The sequence below is a fragment of the Bombus bifarius genome, unplaced genomic scaffold (assembly GCF_011952205.1).
Source record: "Bombus bifarius isolate JDL3187 unplaced genomic scaffold, Bbif_JDL3187 scf7180000008165, whole genome shotgun sequence".
In the NCBI taxonomy this organism is placed as follows: Eukaryota; Metazoa; Arthropoda; class Insecta; order Hymenoptera; family Apidae; genus Bombus; species Bombus bifarius.
In genome coordinates this window covers 613,230-632,765 of record NW_022884487.1, presented here as the reverse complement: position 1 = coordinate 632,765, position 19,536 = coordinate 613,230, and the positions used below count along the sequence as shown (strand labels likewise).

Here is a 19,536-nt window from a genome sequence, read left to right as displayed (position 1 = left end):
GTTTCTGAAGAAGTTGTCAATTACCATTAATTCAAATTTTTTTTCTATTTTTAATCTACGTAACGAAAAAAATTTGTTTCTTCTTATCGTGGAAAACTGTGTTTTAATCCTTTACGTTATAGGTTTGAAATGACTGAAATATTCAAGAATACTTACAATTATAGACATCATTTATTTTTAATTAATAGGAATAAATATGATACTGTAAGATTAGAATTTTTAATAAATCAACGTTTATCAATACTGAGGTTAACATTTTTTATTTTCTATAATCCGAAAAAATTGGTTTTGTAATATGTCGTTTGATACTTAAAATTATAATTTTTAATTTTCAATTTTTCATATTGTAGAATAGATGAATCTGTTATATTATGTGCAATGTTCATGACATTGCACACATGTTTTGAAATGATAATGGTCTATCAAGAATCGTACTTAATAATTATCATGTTCTGTTTTATCGACGTTACCAGTTTCGTTAGATTACACATTACACATTATTTTCTGTCGAAGCTGTTAGTTTTGATATAGTACTGATATCGATTATGCAAAAATGTCGTACAGTAGAGGAAGTATCGACGAAAGAACATCATTGTTGAGTAAGTTTTATCTCTCAAGTTTCAATTTGTCAACAACATTTGTATATTGTAAACTACAACTCGCCTTATTTATTGTTTCATGATGATTTTAATGTTTTGTACACAATGAACGTATCTTTTGGATTAGACAAATTTTTAATTATGTGGAACTTCTGTATCATTCTGTTATGATTCGTAGATGCATTCCTATTTATATACAATAGTTTAATAGAGATTTTCATCTAGTTACCAAGTAGAATAAATGTTATAATAGTATATAACCATTCTTTTGGTTTTAGAATACTATCTTTACGTTCTATTATATTTATACTATAATAATAGCATATGGAAACTGTGGCAGTCGTGGCCGAGTGGTTAAGGCGTCTGACTAGAAATCAGATTCCCTCTGGGAGCGTAGGTTCGAGTCCTACCGACTGCGGCTGGTAAATACAAAAAATTGTATTTTTGTTTTTTCCTTTTCTACTATTCTCTCAATTACTATGCAGTATATGTTTCGAATCAATTATTTCCGATATATTTATAAAAAATTTTTGATAAAAAGTAAATGTATATATTTTATAAGTCTTTGCTGAATTATATATTTTTGATCATAATGTTTTTAATTAAAATTTATGACAATTAAGTATATTAAATTTTTATAGTAACATCTTGTACATAATACATTTATTTTGTACGTATATATAGATAACTCTTACACGATACTGCACGTCTTAACTCTAAGTTCCATACTCATATGTGTATGACATAGTTGTATGAAAATATGTAGTAGGTATACTTCGAATAGCTCCAAATCTAATACTGAATTCGCAAGAGTAACAGGTTAAGTAACTGGCCAAAGTTTCGTCTACTTTATATCGATGGATATCGTTCGTAAACATTAGATAAGCTCAGAACGCACCAAGGCACGTAGTAGCGTGTTGCAAGAGGCGAGAATTTTGAAAATTTTCTTTCATTATGCATAACTCGAAAACTAAAGTATCATATATAATGTAATATATATAAGACATATAATATGCCTGCTTTAACTGGAAGTGCCTAAATATCTGGAAAAAAACGATTGATACGAAAAAATGTTTCAGACAGAAGTTGTATGGTATTGAGGGGGACATATTCTGTTTTTATCTATTAGATCTCGCGGTGGTCTTGAAAAGTTCTATAAAGATGAGATGAAAATTTTTTAATGGATACTCCACTCTTTGTTACACATTCTTCTAGGTAACATTCAAATGTTTTCAAAACGCAACAAACGTGTGTCTCTTGCATTATTCGGAATCGAGATGTGAGCTTTCTGATTCGACGGATAAATACAAAAAACTGAATTTACTACTAAATGCAGTACGAAACTGACGATTTATTTTGGAAAGTTATGGAACATTGGAAAATTATGACTTGGTGTTCCGACAATGTCATACTGGTAGCGCCACTATCAGACACATTTTTCTGTGCTACTGCGGTGTACATCGGGTAACGCTAATGCCGGCGGCGCATTGAATTTTAAAATTTATATCTCTATGGCGGATGATGCAAAAGACACAAGTTTGTAGTATTTCAAAAACGTTTGAATGTCGGTTACAAGAATATGTAATAAAAATTGGAGGTACCCATTAAAAAATGTTAATGTCACCTTTACAGGACGTTTCAAGATCGCAAGGTTGAATAGATAAAAGCACAGTGTGCCCCCCTCGTACCATACATTTTTTGTCTCAAATATTTTTTCGTATCATTCGTACTTTTCCAGATATTTGAGAGTTTCCAGTTAAACCAGACCATGCTATATATTCGTATATCATTTTTTCGCTTAGATTTACCCTCTGACGTATTCACATGCATTTGTGAATCTACCTCTATACATATGTATTCCAATTTTGTCGTGTCTTTATTTCAATTTTGTATTTAAAAAGTTATCCTCTTTATTAATAACACTTGATGTATTAATTAATAATTTTAATTAATAATAATAATTTAATAATAAGTGTAAACATATTTTTGTAAGATCCATTCATGTGAATGTTTGAAGTATTTCAGTAATATTAATTATATTTAAACTAAATGTAATTTATTAGAAGAGATAATTTATTTTTGAATATATAGAATATATCCTATTATATGTGCCCATTATAATTTAAAATGACGAGACTATTTGATTATAAAGAAAGGTAGATTAGAAAGAAACCATTAAGTTTTGAAAAATTTTGTAAGAATATGTAGAAATTATCTGGGTAATGTATAGCAAATTTTGAAGTACATATACATATTCGCGTATGATAACACACAAGACAATCGATATAAAGATAAAGAATTGCAAGGACGGACGTTGCGTTGTCCTTGTTTTTATTATCTGCCTTGTTCTATTTGAACATTACATCTAAGTTAATGGTTCATTATTATTGACTATTAAGTAATCTCCTTTTAGAAGTTGAATTTATTTATTTTCATAGTAGGAATGAATAAATATATCGTTGTTATATATTTCCATGATGGAAATCAATAGATAATAATCCATCTTAATATTAATAACATAATAATATTAATCACAATTTACCTAATACTTTTGAAGCTTAAAATTTGAAATTTATGGTATTTTAGAACCAATGTAAAATTGATACAAATTTATAAAATTGATTTATTAAGTCAAATATTAAATTCGTAAAATTGTAACATTGATCGAATTTAGTATTTCTTGTGAATATGATGTTATATTCTTATCATTATTTTCTATTATTGTATCTTTCATAATATACTTCGCGGGATTTAAATGTACTAAACTATTTGAAAATGTTTTCAATTACTAGTTGCACATTTCAGATTTTTTCCGGTATCTTTTTTGTTTTTTCATACAATAGAAATATGAGATTAAAATATGTAAAGTCGTGGTAAAGTAATCATTTCAATGCTATTTTTCAACTAAATAAATGCCAATTATTCGTAATATCGTATATAATTAAACGATAGTTGCACATTTGGGAAAAGTACCAGCTTTCAATTATAGCCGTTTATTTGTTCTAAATGAAATTATCGTGCCAGAGAAAATGGTTTCTAACTTAAGAATAATAGTATACACAATCAGATATATTGTTTGTACTTTGATTTTAAGTGTCATATGCTTCTTATTACATAGTATTATGGCTCACATTTTATTGCTGTGTATTCACGGGGAATATAGCACAAGATTATTGTCTTTATCAATTTGATGTTAATTTAACGTCTTACGAATTTTACGGTACATACTGTTGACTTTATTAACACATATCGACTGACTGTTTCTCAACGATGATTGCTATTCATTTTTAGTAAAAATTTCATTTGATCGTATTTTTGAAGTTATTCTAGGCATAAAAGTAATAAAATTTGATAAATAATTTAATTCAACACATTAAATAAATATTCTTTATTCAATTAGTTCGAGGATTGTATATCGAAGAAATGTTCTAAATGTCACTCGATAAACGTGTCAGATCATGTTTGTTCTTTGTTTTCGGACAGTGCGTTTACGTATTGTACTTTATCCATTGAATAGTATGTACCAATATTGATCGGCCTGTATGGGATTCAATTTATCGACTCATCATTGAAATTTTCGTCATAAGCTTCTCTTTGCTAATTTCTAGTCTTTCTATGTCAGGCTGCTGTCGTTATTTGTCACTCAAACGGAACAGATTGCTGACAAAAATACATCTTTTAATTTCATGGAATTATTATATTCGTAGAATATTATATTATCGTTGAAATACATTTTTTCAATTCTATCATAATTTGATGTTTTTATCATTTTTGCATTATCATTGAGGTTGAAGTAAAATTTACACTTGGATGAAATAAATCTCTCCAGACGTTCAAAATCCATTGATAAAAAATATATTTATTATCGATTAATAAATTGCCACATACATATGTATACTTATAGTATCTATGTGGCTGTAACTGATATTATTCCGTCACACGCTACTTCAAGCATATCGCGTTTGTCTCATAGATCTTAATAGATTTGGCTTTTTATGGATCGGATGTAAAAAGAATCCTTAATAATTACTCAAACATCAACTATCCTTTTCCAATTTTCATATTTATAATCTTCTTTTTCTTACCAACATTTGAAACGTCGATATATAAAAATAATAATTATACGTTTTTATGTTATGGAAAAGTTGCTCAAAACTCGATATCCAAATATATATTTGTTCCTTCTGGAAGAAATATATATTAAATAGTACTATACTTTAAAGTATTATATATAGGACTAGCATTTCCTATATTATGATACTACAATAGTATATTCGCTATATTTAGGACAGTATGGTATTCTATAATATCTTCTATATATTATAGTATAGTAATATTTCGTAGTATATTAAATATCATTATACAAATTCTCTAAAAAATTCATCGTTAAAAAGTTCTCTATTGAAGCGTGCATATGTAACTCTACATGTAAGTATAAATAAAATGAAATTTCGACATCGTTCTGTTTCCTTTTCTTTTAAGGATTTATCTTTCAAAATCTTTACACTTTATTAAATCGTGTGCTCAACTGTGATTCAAAAGCGGATCAGGGATTTTTCGTACTGAAATGCAATTTCATTGTTGTTATTAATCATGTGATCTGTTATCAAATGGAATTAGTGGGCTCGTCCGATAAAACGTTTCATCTAGACCAGTGTATCTCGGCGAATAAAGAAAGTCCCTCTATGCAGTGTCAATATATCGTCGTGTCGTTAGCTTGAACCGTTGTTATCTACAGAGCTGGGTGGTAATCACACGGCTAAACGTGCTATCTGAATGTTCATCTTACCGCTGAAAATTTATGTTTCAGTGTCTTGACTGCTACGATTTTAATTATAACTGTACTATCTATTAAGCGTGCCACCGTGAAAAACGTGGACGAATAGTGAGAAAGAATACGCCGGTGATATTCTGTGAATCTTACTTTTTACTTTGACGAAGATCGTATTTGATTTTAATCAATTTACGACATCGGTATAGGATTGCTTTATCGATTAAGAGAAGATTGTGGTGCATTTAAATAATGGTGCTATGTAGGTACACATATAAAAACAATATAAGAGATAAATGAATATAGAAATTTTCAAGTCCGGTCGTTTATCGAAATATTTAATAGAAACATGAGAGCGATAATTTAAATGATTCGAAATAAAATATGACATAAAGTATGCCTCTGTTATTTGAAAAAGTCCATTGCTTAGGGTTCGATCTTTGATAGATTCTATACGTAATGTATTTTATTTCCTTTTGCGACATACATGATATCTGATGTCTGAAAGTATAGTAATACAGATAAAGTTGTTCATTAATACTTTAAGATTTTTTAAAGGATTATATGTGACATATATATGGTAAGTGTGTACTCGTAGGAAACAGAAGCTGCTCCTGCAAACGTAATAATTAAACGTAATAATTTAATTCTTATTTAAATTTATTAATCCTTAATTATCAATTCTCGTTCAATTTTTGTACATTTCATTTCTGTAAGAATATTTTAGTTTCATCACTAACGAGAAATACTTTTATGAAAAAGGTTCTGAAGTAAAATAAATATATATATCAAGTTTTTAAATGCATGGTTTATTATTATTTATTAAATATATTTTTATAAATTGCTTCGTTAATATTTTGTTAATATACCGACGTATTAAATTTCTCTAGCTTTTACGTACGTACATTTAACAAGAAAAATGTGCATGTTATTCTAGCTTCAGGAGGATTATTCAAAAGTTTATGCGTTATTTGAAAAATGGGATACGAGTTGTGTACAAACATAAAAGTTGAAAATATAGCTTAGAATATTTTATCTGCTTCAATTTGATATATGTACAACGCAAACACAATTTATGTTATAGCGTTATCTCGGATTACAAATATTGAATTCTTCAGGAAAGTGGACGTGGCTGATATTTCAAGACATTTTTTTTTTAAATATACGATGGCCTAAATTACGCAATATTTAAATTCAGTAATAATCCTCGAAACGATGCAGAAGATTTCCATCCCTTTTTAACAAGAAATACAAAAATAAAAACACATCTTGCAAATATTTTGCATGTTTTGTATCTCCAATCAATAGTTCGTACAATTATATCATTGATTCACTTAATTATCTTCAAATTTTGTTTCGACATTTCCTAAATCTGAAAATTTTTCGAAGAAATCCTTGAAATTTCTCATTTTCAGAAATAATCTTCACGAAGATACTTTCAAACTATTTTTAAGCTTATTTCGTCATTATATCGAAAAGAACAGATTTGCAAAATAACGTCGTACTTAGATTAACGTAAAATGATACAGTGCTTCTATAACATAATTATTTAGTTAAACTAAATAATAATCTAATACGTAAGTAGATAGTATACGAGACACATTTCCTGTTTCATACGGCATAACGTTATATGTATTTATCAGTAATGTTTTATTATGAAAGTAATTTCGTGAAAATATGCTGACATCATGAAAATATTAACGGTGTATGCAAAGATTGCAGTCAATGTAACGAACATGTTGTAATGCCTTGCTATTCAAGGACTTAATTTCCGTTCTCTCGATTTTTCATCCGGTGTTTATTGTGTAAGATCAGAGTCTTGTTTCATTCGTCTTGATATCGTCTTGAAACAAGCTTCCTTTACGTAAAATTCCTACGTGAAATATTGATTCATAACAACAGCTCGTTGCTCTCTGTAAAGTGAAGTTTACCGTAAAATAATTAGTGAAAGATGTCGGATGTGGTGTATATTGCCGTTTCGACGAGTAAGAATGTTTCAAAATATAATGCATGTCTATATACTTTAAGGATACGAATAAAAAGATCTTTGTACTTTGAAGTTGATACTTTGAATCAGGAAACTTAGAGACATATTTTATCCTGGCTGATTTAACACGAACACGTACATACTTTCAATTTTTCAAATTACTATGACGTTACTATGATTACGTAGATGAATTAGAGATAAAAGTTTCCAACGCTGTATTGTTGTATCATATTTAAACATTATAGTAGCAGTAGTTTTTTTTACTAGGAAATTATGAAATGCGAATGTACTAATATAAATATAAATATTTCGATATAAATATTATTTCCAAGAATAATTTTTCGAGAAGCTACGCCCGATTATTTTTGCAACCTACTTTGTCACGATATTAAAAATATAGATATTAAGATAATATTAATATCGAGATAAATATAAATATTAAAACGATATTAAAAAATGCCGTTATTTTGCGTTATCAGCACCGGTGTTGAATAAGATAGTTTACCGACGAATAATACGAAAATTCTTTTACAATACGATGTATTGTATAATTTGATCACCTGATATCCAATTACCCGTTGTATTAATTTTTCATTAAACAAAATTACGTAATATGTGTATGAAACATCAGATTTATTCTGATAATATTCTCCTCGTAGGAGTAAAAGTTAAGAGCCGAAAGCAGAGTTTTATTAATCTCAATATACATATCTTTAACCAAGCGACTTAACTCTATTTATCAGAGAAAGAGAGAGAAAGAGAGAGAAAGAGAGGATACCGTGGCCCGGACATTATTTTCACGGATAAATTAATGTTCATCGGTGCATTATCAATTTATTCGCTAATATATGTATCCGGTATCGCTCAACACAGAATAGTATTTGTCAACGTACGATTGTTTATTCCAGAATTTTTAGTAAATTATCGAAGACGACGGATTTGTTTAAAACGCGATATCCAATACAACAAACCTAATGTTTCATTGATCGAAAAACGTTGTTGGTCGTGATTACAATGGTTGCTTGGTGAGATAGACGAATTCTCGTTCATCTGGCAATCATATCGTATAAACTGTGAAACTTGGGAAATTTCAGGTAGGAACGTGACTTCCAGATTCGATTTGAAGCAGCTCCTTCTACGAAGGATACCGATCCTGGCATGGCTGCCTCAATATAGTTTGTCGAAACTTCTGCACGATGTTTTGGCAGGATTGACCGTTGGTTTGACTGCTATACCACAGGGCATAGCTTACGCAATTGTGGCCGGACTTCCAGCTCAGGTGTGTACACTTGTTCGATAGTGTTGAACTTTCTTCTTGTTGAATTTAAAATAAAGTTTCGGAGAACACAGACGCGAGATAGATCTCCATCGTTGAAACGTAGCTAGCAATTCTTTTACGTTACGCTCTGTCATTTTGTTTTTCATCGATTTTTTTTTATTCTAGGTATTTAAATAGAATGTTTCCATGTTTTTCATTCAGATCGATCCATTCGTCGAAAGTATTTAAACGAATCTGTTGGTTTGAAATTGAACGCGTCGCGTTTTTAAAAGAAGCGTTACGGTGCGAAGAAGCGCGAAAAAAGTAAAATGTAGAATAATCTTATAATTTTATCGCATAATCGTACATTTGATAGTGACAGTCGTTACGAATGATAATTATTCAAAGTCGTTAATTATTTGAGATTTATTGAACACCGAGAGATGGTTTATCCTAACGTTAGAAGTGCTTCGATTTCTTCAAAATTTCATAAAGAACGTAGAATCTAAGTGGACGTAACAACGACGGAAAAAATGTTATGCAAATCTTTGGAATTCCTTTTTACAGCACGTAATGTTAACACTTTGACTGCTACGTTGGTCATATATGACCGGCCACGGTTTCTCCTGTGACGCCACGATGGTCATTGGTGACCGGAGCGCTTGAACTTCTTACAATTGTAAAAATTGCATCAAAATTCACAGTTAGGGCATTTTCAATATAACCGATAAATAGAAGGTACTTTGAAACAAAAAGTGCCCCATTGAACAATTAAACATTTTTATTAGAACATCAATAAGAAAAAAATGAGAACAAATCTTGCATCTAACGGTGCACTGTGTTTGCGTCCATATCCTTGAGGGATAATCTATGAATATTATTATAAACACAGCTTAGAAAATAATCGTAAATGCTGCTTCATAATCATATAATTGAAGTTAGAAATGTGCACATACCTTACAATTATATATAGAACGAGCAAATACTGTGTACTAATATCTTCTACGCGTTTCAACGATATATTCTGGACGTTTTGTTTACCACGTAATAACGAATGCGAATGGTTTGTTGAAATAAACGAAGCCTTGTTATAATATGTCGTCACTATGGTCACCTGTGACCACCGACAAAATAAACGGTTCATCGGTGTAGAATGTGGTCTTACATCATCAATTTATTATTATTTTGCCATTATATGCTTCGAACAATAAAAATACTCCCGTGGCGTCCTGAGCGAAACATGTGATTTCGGCGTGGCAGCCAAAGTGTTAAGAAACAAAATTTCATATAAATCGATTGAAAGAAAAGAGTGTAAATGAAGAATATTAAGGCAAAGTTGATCCTTAACGAGTTAAGATTCGCACATTTCACATTTGCACGTTAGGATAATTAGTAAAAGTATCACTATTAGTGGTAGATGTACAGTCGAAGGAAGTAGGTTTTTAGGTGACTTTTTACGCAAATAAATCATTTGAAATATTCTTTCGAATGTTTTACACGGTTTCACGAGCAATAAAATCCTTCCTAATCGTTGCATGAATTTTAAACGCCGCTATTTTAATTATTCCGAGCGTTCCTGTTAACATATACGAAACAATAAAAATGTATTTATTCGCGTTGCTCGTCACTTTCGTTACTATTTTATATTATTAATTATCGTTTCGAGCGAAACAATATCGTTTGGTTTGTTGAAAAATGCTTTTTGTTAATCAACTCGTTTCCATAAAAGAGAGAAACGTTGTTCGTTTCACAGCGCGAGAAAATCAAGGTAAACGTATTGATCATCCGATATAAACGAATCTTTCACGAATCGAAGCTAGGCTATTGTTCAAATTGCAAGTTTTACATTTTGAATAAAATGAAAATGAAAGAGGGAAGAGATGGAACGTGTGGATAAAACATAAAAGGAAGACTGTAGCGTGACGTTTAGTTTACCTTGCGAATGTAATCGCGTGTTGTTGTTTCTCGACGATCGGAAAAAAAAAATATTGATAAAAACGAACAGTTCGATGGAATGGTAGCCGGAAAGGCGGTTCTCGTTAGATAAACTTTTGAAAACTTCAGTACGGCCTCTACAGCAGTTTCATGGGATGCTTGGTTTACTTGGTGTTCGGTAGCTGCAAGGACATCACTGTGGGTCCTACGGCAATAATGGCATTACTGTCGCAAAATCATGTTATAAGACTGGGAGATGATATCGCGGTAAGTGCAGCTTCGCGTTTCTCATAAGACTAAGCTATCTCTATTTTCGAATCGGAAATTTCTGCTAGAAAATCAAACGTGCTTGATAATAAAAAAATAAAAATCTTTAGAAGCAAACTTTGTAAGCAACTTTAATATTGCTCTTTTCAAGTATATACGCTTTGTTTTTGAGAACTTTTGCGAAATAACGCGATAAACAAATTTATCGCTATTCAAAGGATAAGAGTTGCATCGTTCAGATATTGGCCACTTTGTTATCTAAACTCTACATGTAAGTAAAATAGTTATCTTTTCGTTTAAATAGATATTTCTTTAAATAGATAGTTTCCTTATTTGCAATATTTTGTAATTATGTATTTTCTAATTGAGCGGTATTTATCAACGGTATGTTTAAATAATGTGAAAAAAGGAATTGTATTTAAAATATGAAACAAAGTTCTGAGAAAGAATGATATAGTAAATTTGAAGTGAAGGATAGTGTACGAGATAACTGATATATTTGAGACGGAAATAGCGACTTTTTAAGAAATTGTAGGTGCTACTGGGTTACAAAGTTTTTCCTCGTCCGTTTTGCTCGCCAGACCTTTCTCTTTTAGATTGCTATCTACAATATTTAGAAGTCTGGTTAACTTTCTTAAAGAAAAGCGTCTGATTAACCAGGAAAGAGCGGAAATTCCATTTGAAAGAAGCTCGTCAAATTCGTACAAGGCCAGTTTCTCGCGTCGCAGATTACAATCTCGTTGTTTCATAAAGCTTTCAATGTACCTTTCTAAACATTTCGCGGAGTACATAAAACTATCGCATGCAAAATCTCATAACTTATCCAAATCTCAGAACGTATATGTACATACGTTGCTAAAAACATCGTTGATCATATCTGATTTCCATTACAAAGTAAATGGAATAATTGTTAAATAGAATCTAAAGTAAATGCGATAATTTTCTGAAATTGCAACAAGCGAATCTTTTACTTTCTCAGGTGCTTCTATGTTTCCTGACAGGCTGCGTGATTACGTTTATGGGATTGTTCCGCTTGGGATTTCTTGTGCAGTTTGTTAGCATGCCAGTGATCTCTGGATTCACTAATGCAGCTGCAATAATAATTGGAACATCTCAATTGGGCACGTTGCTTGGTTTGAGTGGCAGAAGCGATTCCTTTATCGACGCAGTTACCAAAGTTGTCAATCACGTAAATGAAATTACTTTCTGGGACCCGATATTAGGAGTCTGTTCGATGATCTTACTCGTTTGTCTTAAAGTAAGATTATTTTTTTTTGTCACTATTTTAATATATGCTTTTAATATATTATATACATATATGTATTTTTTATTGTAATTCCAAATTCGTGATTCGGTAGTATATGGACGGAGGTAGCTGAAAGACACGAAAATATTTTTAGCGTAAATTCCACCTTAATGCGCGTTTTAATTTTTGGAGATTTTAATTCCGCGAATATTTTGATTATGAAATATTCTCCATAAAGTAACCACGTTAAACATAAATTTAGTACTTTTAATTATTGGAATTTATCTATTTACGATTTGGTTGATATTTGTTGATCGGCGATTGATGAAAATTATATCTTCGTCTATTTCTTTTAATTATATTTCTACCGAAAGTAACAGAATCACAAAAAACATAATTATAGAAACTTCGGAAACGAAAATGATTCACCGCAGAACATATTTAATACTAATCGTTGAAAGTTCCTGCAACGAGAACGCAATATTTGAGATCATTAACGATGTTATATTAAAAATATCCTGTAAAAATGAATTATATTTAGGAACTGAACTTCACTCTCTTAAATAACATGTTTGCTTAACTATCGCGAAACAGAAATTACCTGCAAAGAAAAGCGGCACGGCGTTGCAAAAATTCATGTGGGTAACATCGTTGGCGAGGAACGCCGTAGTCGTCATTGTTGGAATAATATTAAGCTATTCGTTATACTCTTACGGTATTAAACCCTTCAAAATTACTGGACATATAACGGAAGGTTTACCGCCGTTCTCTCCGCCACCATTTTCTCTCGTGAAAGGAAACCATACGTATAACTTTGAGGAGTTAATTGGTGAACTCGGAAGCACTGTCATTTCAGTCCCGCTGATTGCCATTTTGGAGAGCATTGCCATTGCTAAAGCTTTTGGTACGTCGTTTAGAGTTAAATGAAAATATTAATCTCATAATTTCTTTACGATATATACATCTTTTATCTATATAAATTACTGAATATATAAACACGATTGTTCGTCATTTTTATTTTCTTTGTTCAATCCTCGTTTTATTCGCCGTATCTTAACGCAAAAACGAAGAATTTCTCAACTGTACTTATATTTAAAGATTACAAATAACTCGGCAGCAACGTTAAAACATTAAATTAAAATTCAAACAAAATGGAAGTTAAATTAAGAGGAAACAAAGCTCGTACTTTCAAAGATCCGAAGTTGCTACGTTAAATTATATCGTTTCAACTTCGCATGGAAGTTTCAGTAACGAGTATTTGAAAACAAAATTAATTATAATATCCCTTTGTGCGTATTGTAACGTAACGCAACAACAGATACATCAAATATATTCAATAATTTAATATAAATAAAAAATGCTTCCTTCGCTACTAGTTTATCTTACTTGTACATATATCAGAATCACTGACTTTCCATCGCTAATTATATTTCATAATTTCACGTTTAATATTTTCATCTTTCACAATTATTGTTACCAATGATTTTTCTTGATACCGCGCTGTCTGTTTCGCGTATTTAACACTTTGATTGCCACGTTGAAATCACATGTTTCGCTCAGGAAGCCACGGGAATATTCTTATTATTCAAAGCATATAATGGCAAAATAATAATAAATTGATGATGTAAGACAACATTGTTCCCCAATGGACCGTTTATCTTATTGGTGGTCACTGGTGACCATAGTGACGACATATTATAACAAGGCTTCGTTTATTTCAACAAAGCATTCGCATTCGTTATTTCGTGGTAAGCGAAACGTCCAGAATATATCGTTGAAACGCGTAGATGATACTAGTAAACAGTACTTGCTCATTCTGTATATAATAGTAAGGTATGTGCACATTTCTAACTTCAATTATATGATTATAAAGCAGCATTTACGATTATTTTCTAAGCTGTGTTTATAATAATATTCGTAGATTATCCCTCAAAGATATGGATGCAAACATAGTGCACCGTTAGATGCAAGATTTGTTCTCATTTTTTTTTTTATTCATGTTCTAATAAAAATGTTTAATTGTTCAATGGGTCACTTTTTGTTTCAAAGTACCTTCTATTTATCGGTTATATTGAAAATGCCCTAACTGTGAATTTTGATGCAATTTTTACAATTGTAAGAAGTTCAAGCGCTCCGGTCACCAATGACCACCGTGGCAGTCAAAGTATTAAATGCCTCTTACGTATAACAAAATGATTATATTTTGATATTACGAACGATCCTTCATTTCAACGATTATATTTATTCGAAATTGTATTGCAACTAGTAGAAACGTTTTAATCATTGGAAATCCTAATTTCTAATATTTCTAAATAAATAAAAAGATCCTACATTAGTTTGTATGGTAAAATCTGTGTCTTGTAGCCAAAGGGAAGACCGTTGATGCTAATCAAGAGATGCTGGCTTTGGGACTGTGCAACCTTTTCGGCAGCTTTTCTCGATCAATGCCAACCACAGGGAGCTTCACAAGGACCGCCGTAAACAACGCTTCGGGTGTAAAAACACCGATGGGCGGTGTAATTACTGGATGCCTGGTGCTTTTAGCGTGTGGCCTTCTGACCTCGACTTTCCAATTCATCCCGAAGGCAACACTCGCTGCAGTCATTATAGTCGCCATGTACTACATGCTTGAACTTCATATTTTCACCGTACTTTGGAGAACGAAAAGTAAAGATCCGATTAAGAGGAAAAAAATTACGTTCAACGCATCGTATCCGGCTTCGTCTCAGCTTTTTACCCCTAAGAGATTGAAAAGTCTTTCAAAAGTCTCTCTATGCGTATACTCTGGCGGAAAAATATTAGACGCAATATTCTTTCGTTTATTTAGTCCTTCAACGTGAAAGCAACCGAGACACGTCTCATGGTGAATTTATTTCTTAAAAAGAATATGCTCGTTAACAGGGTAACTGTTAAGCTTCACTAAAGCTTGACGTTGCATAAAAGTCGTAAAAAGTATCGAACAAGGTTTTGCAGTTAGTTATCCAATATTAGAACTATCAAGCCAGCTAAAACCATCGGTACTGGGCTCCTTGTTCTTGTAATTACTAAACGAACGAATGTTTTTAATAACAATATCGATTTTTATTATTATCACAAATACGATGACATATATTCATGTATTTTCGTCATACTGTTTCGTAATTCTGATTAGTAGAATGAAGATTGGTAGTTCTAATGTTAAGAAGTTTAACAACAGCCTTGTAAGATACGTTGATATGCATCAACTATACAAAACTGGGATTAAGGAAACGTTTGATACATTTTGATAGTTTACAATGATATTACGTGATAGAGTAATAAGTTACGATTGAAGACCGCGGTATAATTAAATATTTTACAAATCGAAAGGATTTGAACTTTCAATAATTAATTTATACACGAAGATCACGGGAGAAAAACATGACAAGTACATTTTTCCTGATATTCCGATTTTAATGTCGTTTTACGATTAAACCAGTTGAATCCTGATACGATATAATCGAAGACCACAGGACGAGAACGTGAGCGATCTTAAGATTCAATATTCGATTGTATCAACATTAATCACCCCTACGCTATCAAAATTTGTTTGGTTGTGGGTTGTGGTCGGTTCATAGACTTATCACCTATTTCTGAGAGACAGTTTGAAACCTAACAAGAAAAGAAAAAAAACGCTGTTCATATTATTTAAACACGACTGTTATTCATCTTGATCAAAGTTCACACGGTAAAACACGATAAATCCATTTCTATTTATTTTGTACTTTCTACGTTAATTTGTTATGTAGTAATATAATATATGAAAATCGTTAATTTTCATGTTTCAACATTGTCGAGCGTAGCAAAGTTAACCACAACAACTGTTATTTGTTAACTTAAATAGAACATTTTAATGCAATGTAGTTTAACGAAAGTTGCCACTTCAGCCTAAAGATTACACCTCCGAAATAAGCGATAAATATATTTATAAACATCGGAAAAATACCACGAGCATAATAAATATTAATCGTTGAAAGGTTCAAGGAACAGAATATACGCGCACTTAATCTCAAATAACTTTAGTACACGAAGATAGTCGACAGCATAGTGAATTTAAAAATTTCCCCGCTACAAAAGAGAAAAATATGATTTATCGTATTTTCCCTGTGATCTTCCATTCATTGTATAATTTATTTTCACGCGCGAACTGGCAACATCTGCCATGTAGAATGCTATTTTACGATATCATCGGTCCTCTTGTCTAGTCCCAATGATAGTTCACTTGCCTCACGGGAATTCTATTCATACGACAATCGGCTGTGTCGTAGGACTGTAGTAATTTAGCGTTTGTCTCTACTCGTAGAGACCGATTTGATACCTTTGACGGTGACTTTGTTGAGCTGCTTGGCAATTGGTCCAGAATACGGCATGATTGCTGGGATCGCGGTAAATCTAATTCTCCTGCTCTATTTCGCGGCCAGACCTGGATTATTGATCGAGGAACGTGTTGTCGATGGGCTGACGATTCTGTTTGTATCGCCGAAACAATCGTTGAGCTACCCAGCTGCGGAATATCTTCGTGAACGGGTGATGTCGTGGTGAGTAAAGTCACCATAATCGCGTTTCACTGGCTTTGTAATTGGATCATAAATCGGCGGTTTCGCGAGCCTCCTGTCAGACCGTTCGTTTTATTTACCTCGAGTAACCTGACATTATTGTTCTTTAGGTGTGATGCCAGAGTAGGAACTATTCCCGTGGTAGTGGAAGGTCGTCACGTGCTTAGAATCGATGCAACCGTCGCCAAGAACCTCGCTTTGCTGCTGGCCGACTTGGAAACCAGGGACCAGAAGCTGGTGTTCTGGAATTGGTGCGAGGAAGCTAAGAGAACTTTGATAAGCTACGACGCTTCTCTCACGATGTCCTTCAGAAGTTCCGGCAGCATAGCTCAAATATTTTCAGGTAGAATCGCGTCACCTCATGTTCCACGCGAGTGAAATTTTGAATCTAACGAATGCACGGGACACTTGCCTCTGAAATCTTCCTAAGCTTCGTTCAACGAGAGCTGCTCTTCTCTTTTCAACCTGTTCGCGTTTAACGAAGCCTCACGAAACGCTGAACGTATTTTATTTAACGATGGAACACGCCTCGGCCAAGATTAGTTCTTCGTGCAACTTCAGTCGCCTTCAATTTGCCTTTCGATGCATCAACATCTATTGAAATTCCACGAACCGCGCCGAAGGTGTCATTTCAAACAGCATCTCGACCAATCGTTTTATGAAAAGACGATCAAGAAATCGTGCTTCTCGTTATTCGATGAAAAATCCGATGGAATAAAGGCGCCACGTTTTTATATGCATGTAAAAAGAGGAAACGTATTTAATCATTCGTATGAAGAAATAATTTTCTTTATCGCGAAACATTTGTACAGCATTTGGCTTGATCGAACGCGTTATTTAAATATTTTTAATTGTTTTCTGTAAAATATTCGATTGCGATGACGATTTAAATGATGTTAGATCCAAATATCCATACGTAGTTATATCGTAATATTTACAGTACTCTAAAATTGACTTCTTTTCTTTTTCTATTTAACGATAGAGATGGAATATGAGAGAGGAATACTATTTCATCTGACATTGGCTTATGAAAGAAGACGAATAAGTCTGATAACGTTTGCTTTAAGAAAATTACCTGCACTCGTATTAAAATTAATTCCGCAAATGGTTACTTAACTATTCCGTGGAAAAATAGTGAAAATTTCTGCCACATTTCGTAAAATCACAATTTTAACCATTATTTTAAACGGTACGTTTATTTCAAGATAATACACGTTTTTTATTCTTATCTTCCTAATTTATCTAATTTTACGCTTCAGACGGGAAAACACGAACTATAATCATGTTTTTCCAATTTACAACTATAGATGTAATCTTTTTCAATTTTTCTTCAATTATTGTGAAATAATCGTGATCGCGTGTTGTTTTGCGCTCAACCACGATAACGATAGATTTTTTAGTCCTTAACTATCATGTGTGAAAGTTTTCCATAGTGTATATTTAAAAAATTGAACAATTAATACAGTTGAATGTATCGAATTAAATGTTTTACTATTATTCGATATTAGATAAAGAGTAGAAAATTATTGTTTGCAGCGAATGCAAACGATAACGTTGCGGTAATATTATTACAGGATGGTAATGTTAAAACAAAATTATTCATAGAGGGTACAATTTCACTTGTAATAGCTTTTAAGGATTAACGTTGAATCGTGTAAATATAGGATTCAGTATTGAAAGTATTGAAGGATTTCGATTCGTTTCACCTATAAATAACGTTTGCGTAACCGCGCGATGCCGATTGACGGAAATGCTTTGCTCGGAAAATGAAACTTTATTCGAATGTTTCCATGAATAATCAGCAGAAGGTTTCATACGAGAAATTTTCATCGTGACTATATGATCCTGACGCAGAATTGCGAGTATTTACATATGGTTCTACTATTTTGTATGTACATGTAAAATTAATCTTTCCAGATGTGCATGAGAGTATCGGTTGAATTGAATCAAACGATGATGTCCAATTTTATTTGTTATTCGGTATAAATTATCGCTCGTATATCTGAGAACTTTAGCCGTTTTGTAACAGAAATATGTGTCAACATGTTCAAATTAATAATAAATTAACAATTTGAAGCAACACTTATTATGTTTCCTATGGAGTTATCAGTCTGGAAATCCAAATTACCTGTTAAACATCACAAAAATATATATTATTATTTACTACTCTAATAGACTTTATTATATACTACTTCATGTATTTACCATTTAAATATTGCAACCAGTTATATTAACATCAGAAGACATTTTTTTTACAGTTTGAAAGTCCCACTTTTATTTGTTCCATAACGTAAAAATTTAAGAAACTGGATATTAAGAATTTGTCAAGTAACGAAACAGTTCTACGATACTGGACAATTACAAATATCAATTTTATTATCGCATATTGGTTTTTGCAAATTAATTTTATTGCAAATTATAATCACGATATTTTATTATACATAGCTGAATGTATGTATGGTGATTATACAGAACAAAATCATTGCAATTCGATTTATTCGTAATTTTGTGATTAAAATACATTTTGTCAAAACTAAGTAAGTACTCGGATACTTTCGAGTGATAACGTATGCGTTACATTTGAGATTATGTTTGAGTAGCTTCTTTCAGAAATCTAACATTATCAATTAGTAATTCGTTTACAATGATAATGTTTACAAATGCACTTGTAATTTAGAAAAAAGTTTAAACAGAAAGATCTGGATATCAAATTATAACTATGTCTGCATAATTATTATTCATATTTCTAATTTGGTATTACGTTGGAATATAATTCTACTCTGTAGCTTTGACGCGAATCTTTTAAATAGTAATCAGATTTCCGAGTTTAGTTCAGTATAATTGAAACAAAATCATATTGTACCTGCAATAGAAATATAATAGTATTTTTATTATGAAA

The 19,536-nt window shown here is 31.7% G+C and overlaps 1 protein-coding gene and 1 non-coding gene across 5 annotated transcripts; both read left to right on the top strand.

Annotated features, from left to right (window-relative positions):
• Nucleotides 1–478: 478 nt before the first annotated feature.
• On the top strand, nt 479–18,719 carry LOC117209047 (sodium-independent sulfate anion transporter-like). Of its 4 annotated transcripts, none has more exons than XM_033450630.1 (8): nt 479–599; nt 8,452–8,636; nt 10,680–10,817; nt 11,797–12,075; nt 12,658–12,967; nt 14,428–14,730; nt 16,385–16,619; nt 16,748–18,719. In XM_033450630.1, exons 1-8 carry the CDS (start codon nt 554–556, stop codon nt 17,013–17,015), a joined length of 1,764 nt encoding a protein of 587 aa, XP_033306521.1. In that variant the 5' UTR covers nt 479–553; the 3' UTR covers nt 17,016–18,719. The 4 variants fall into 4 exon arrangements, with proteins under 4 accessions (XP_033306521.1, XP_033306523.1, XP_033306522.1 ...); XM_033450632.1 differs by lacking the exon at nt 479–599 and adding an exon at nt 5,278–5,632; XM_033450631.1 differs by lacking the exon at nt 479–599 and adding an exon at nt 7,226–7,355.
• On the top strand, nt 936–1,017 carry Trnas-aga. Its single transcript has one exon. It is a non-coding gene; the product is annotated as a tRNA-Ser (tRNA).
• Nucleotides 18,720–19,536: the final 817 nt, after the last annotated feature.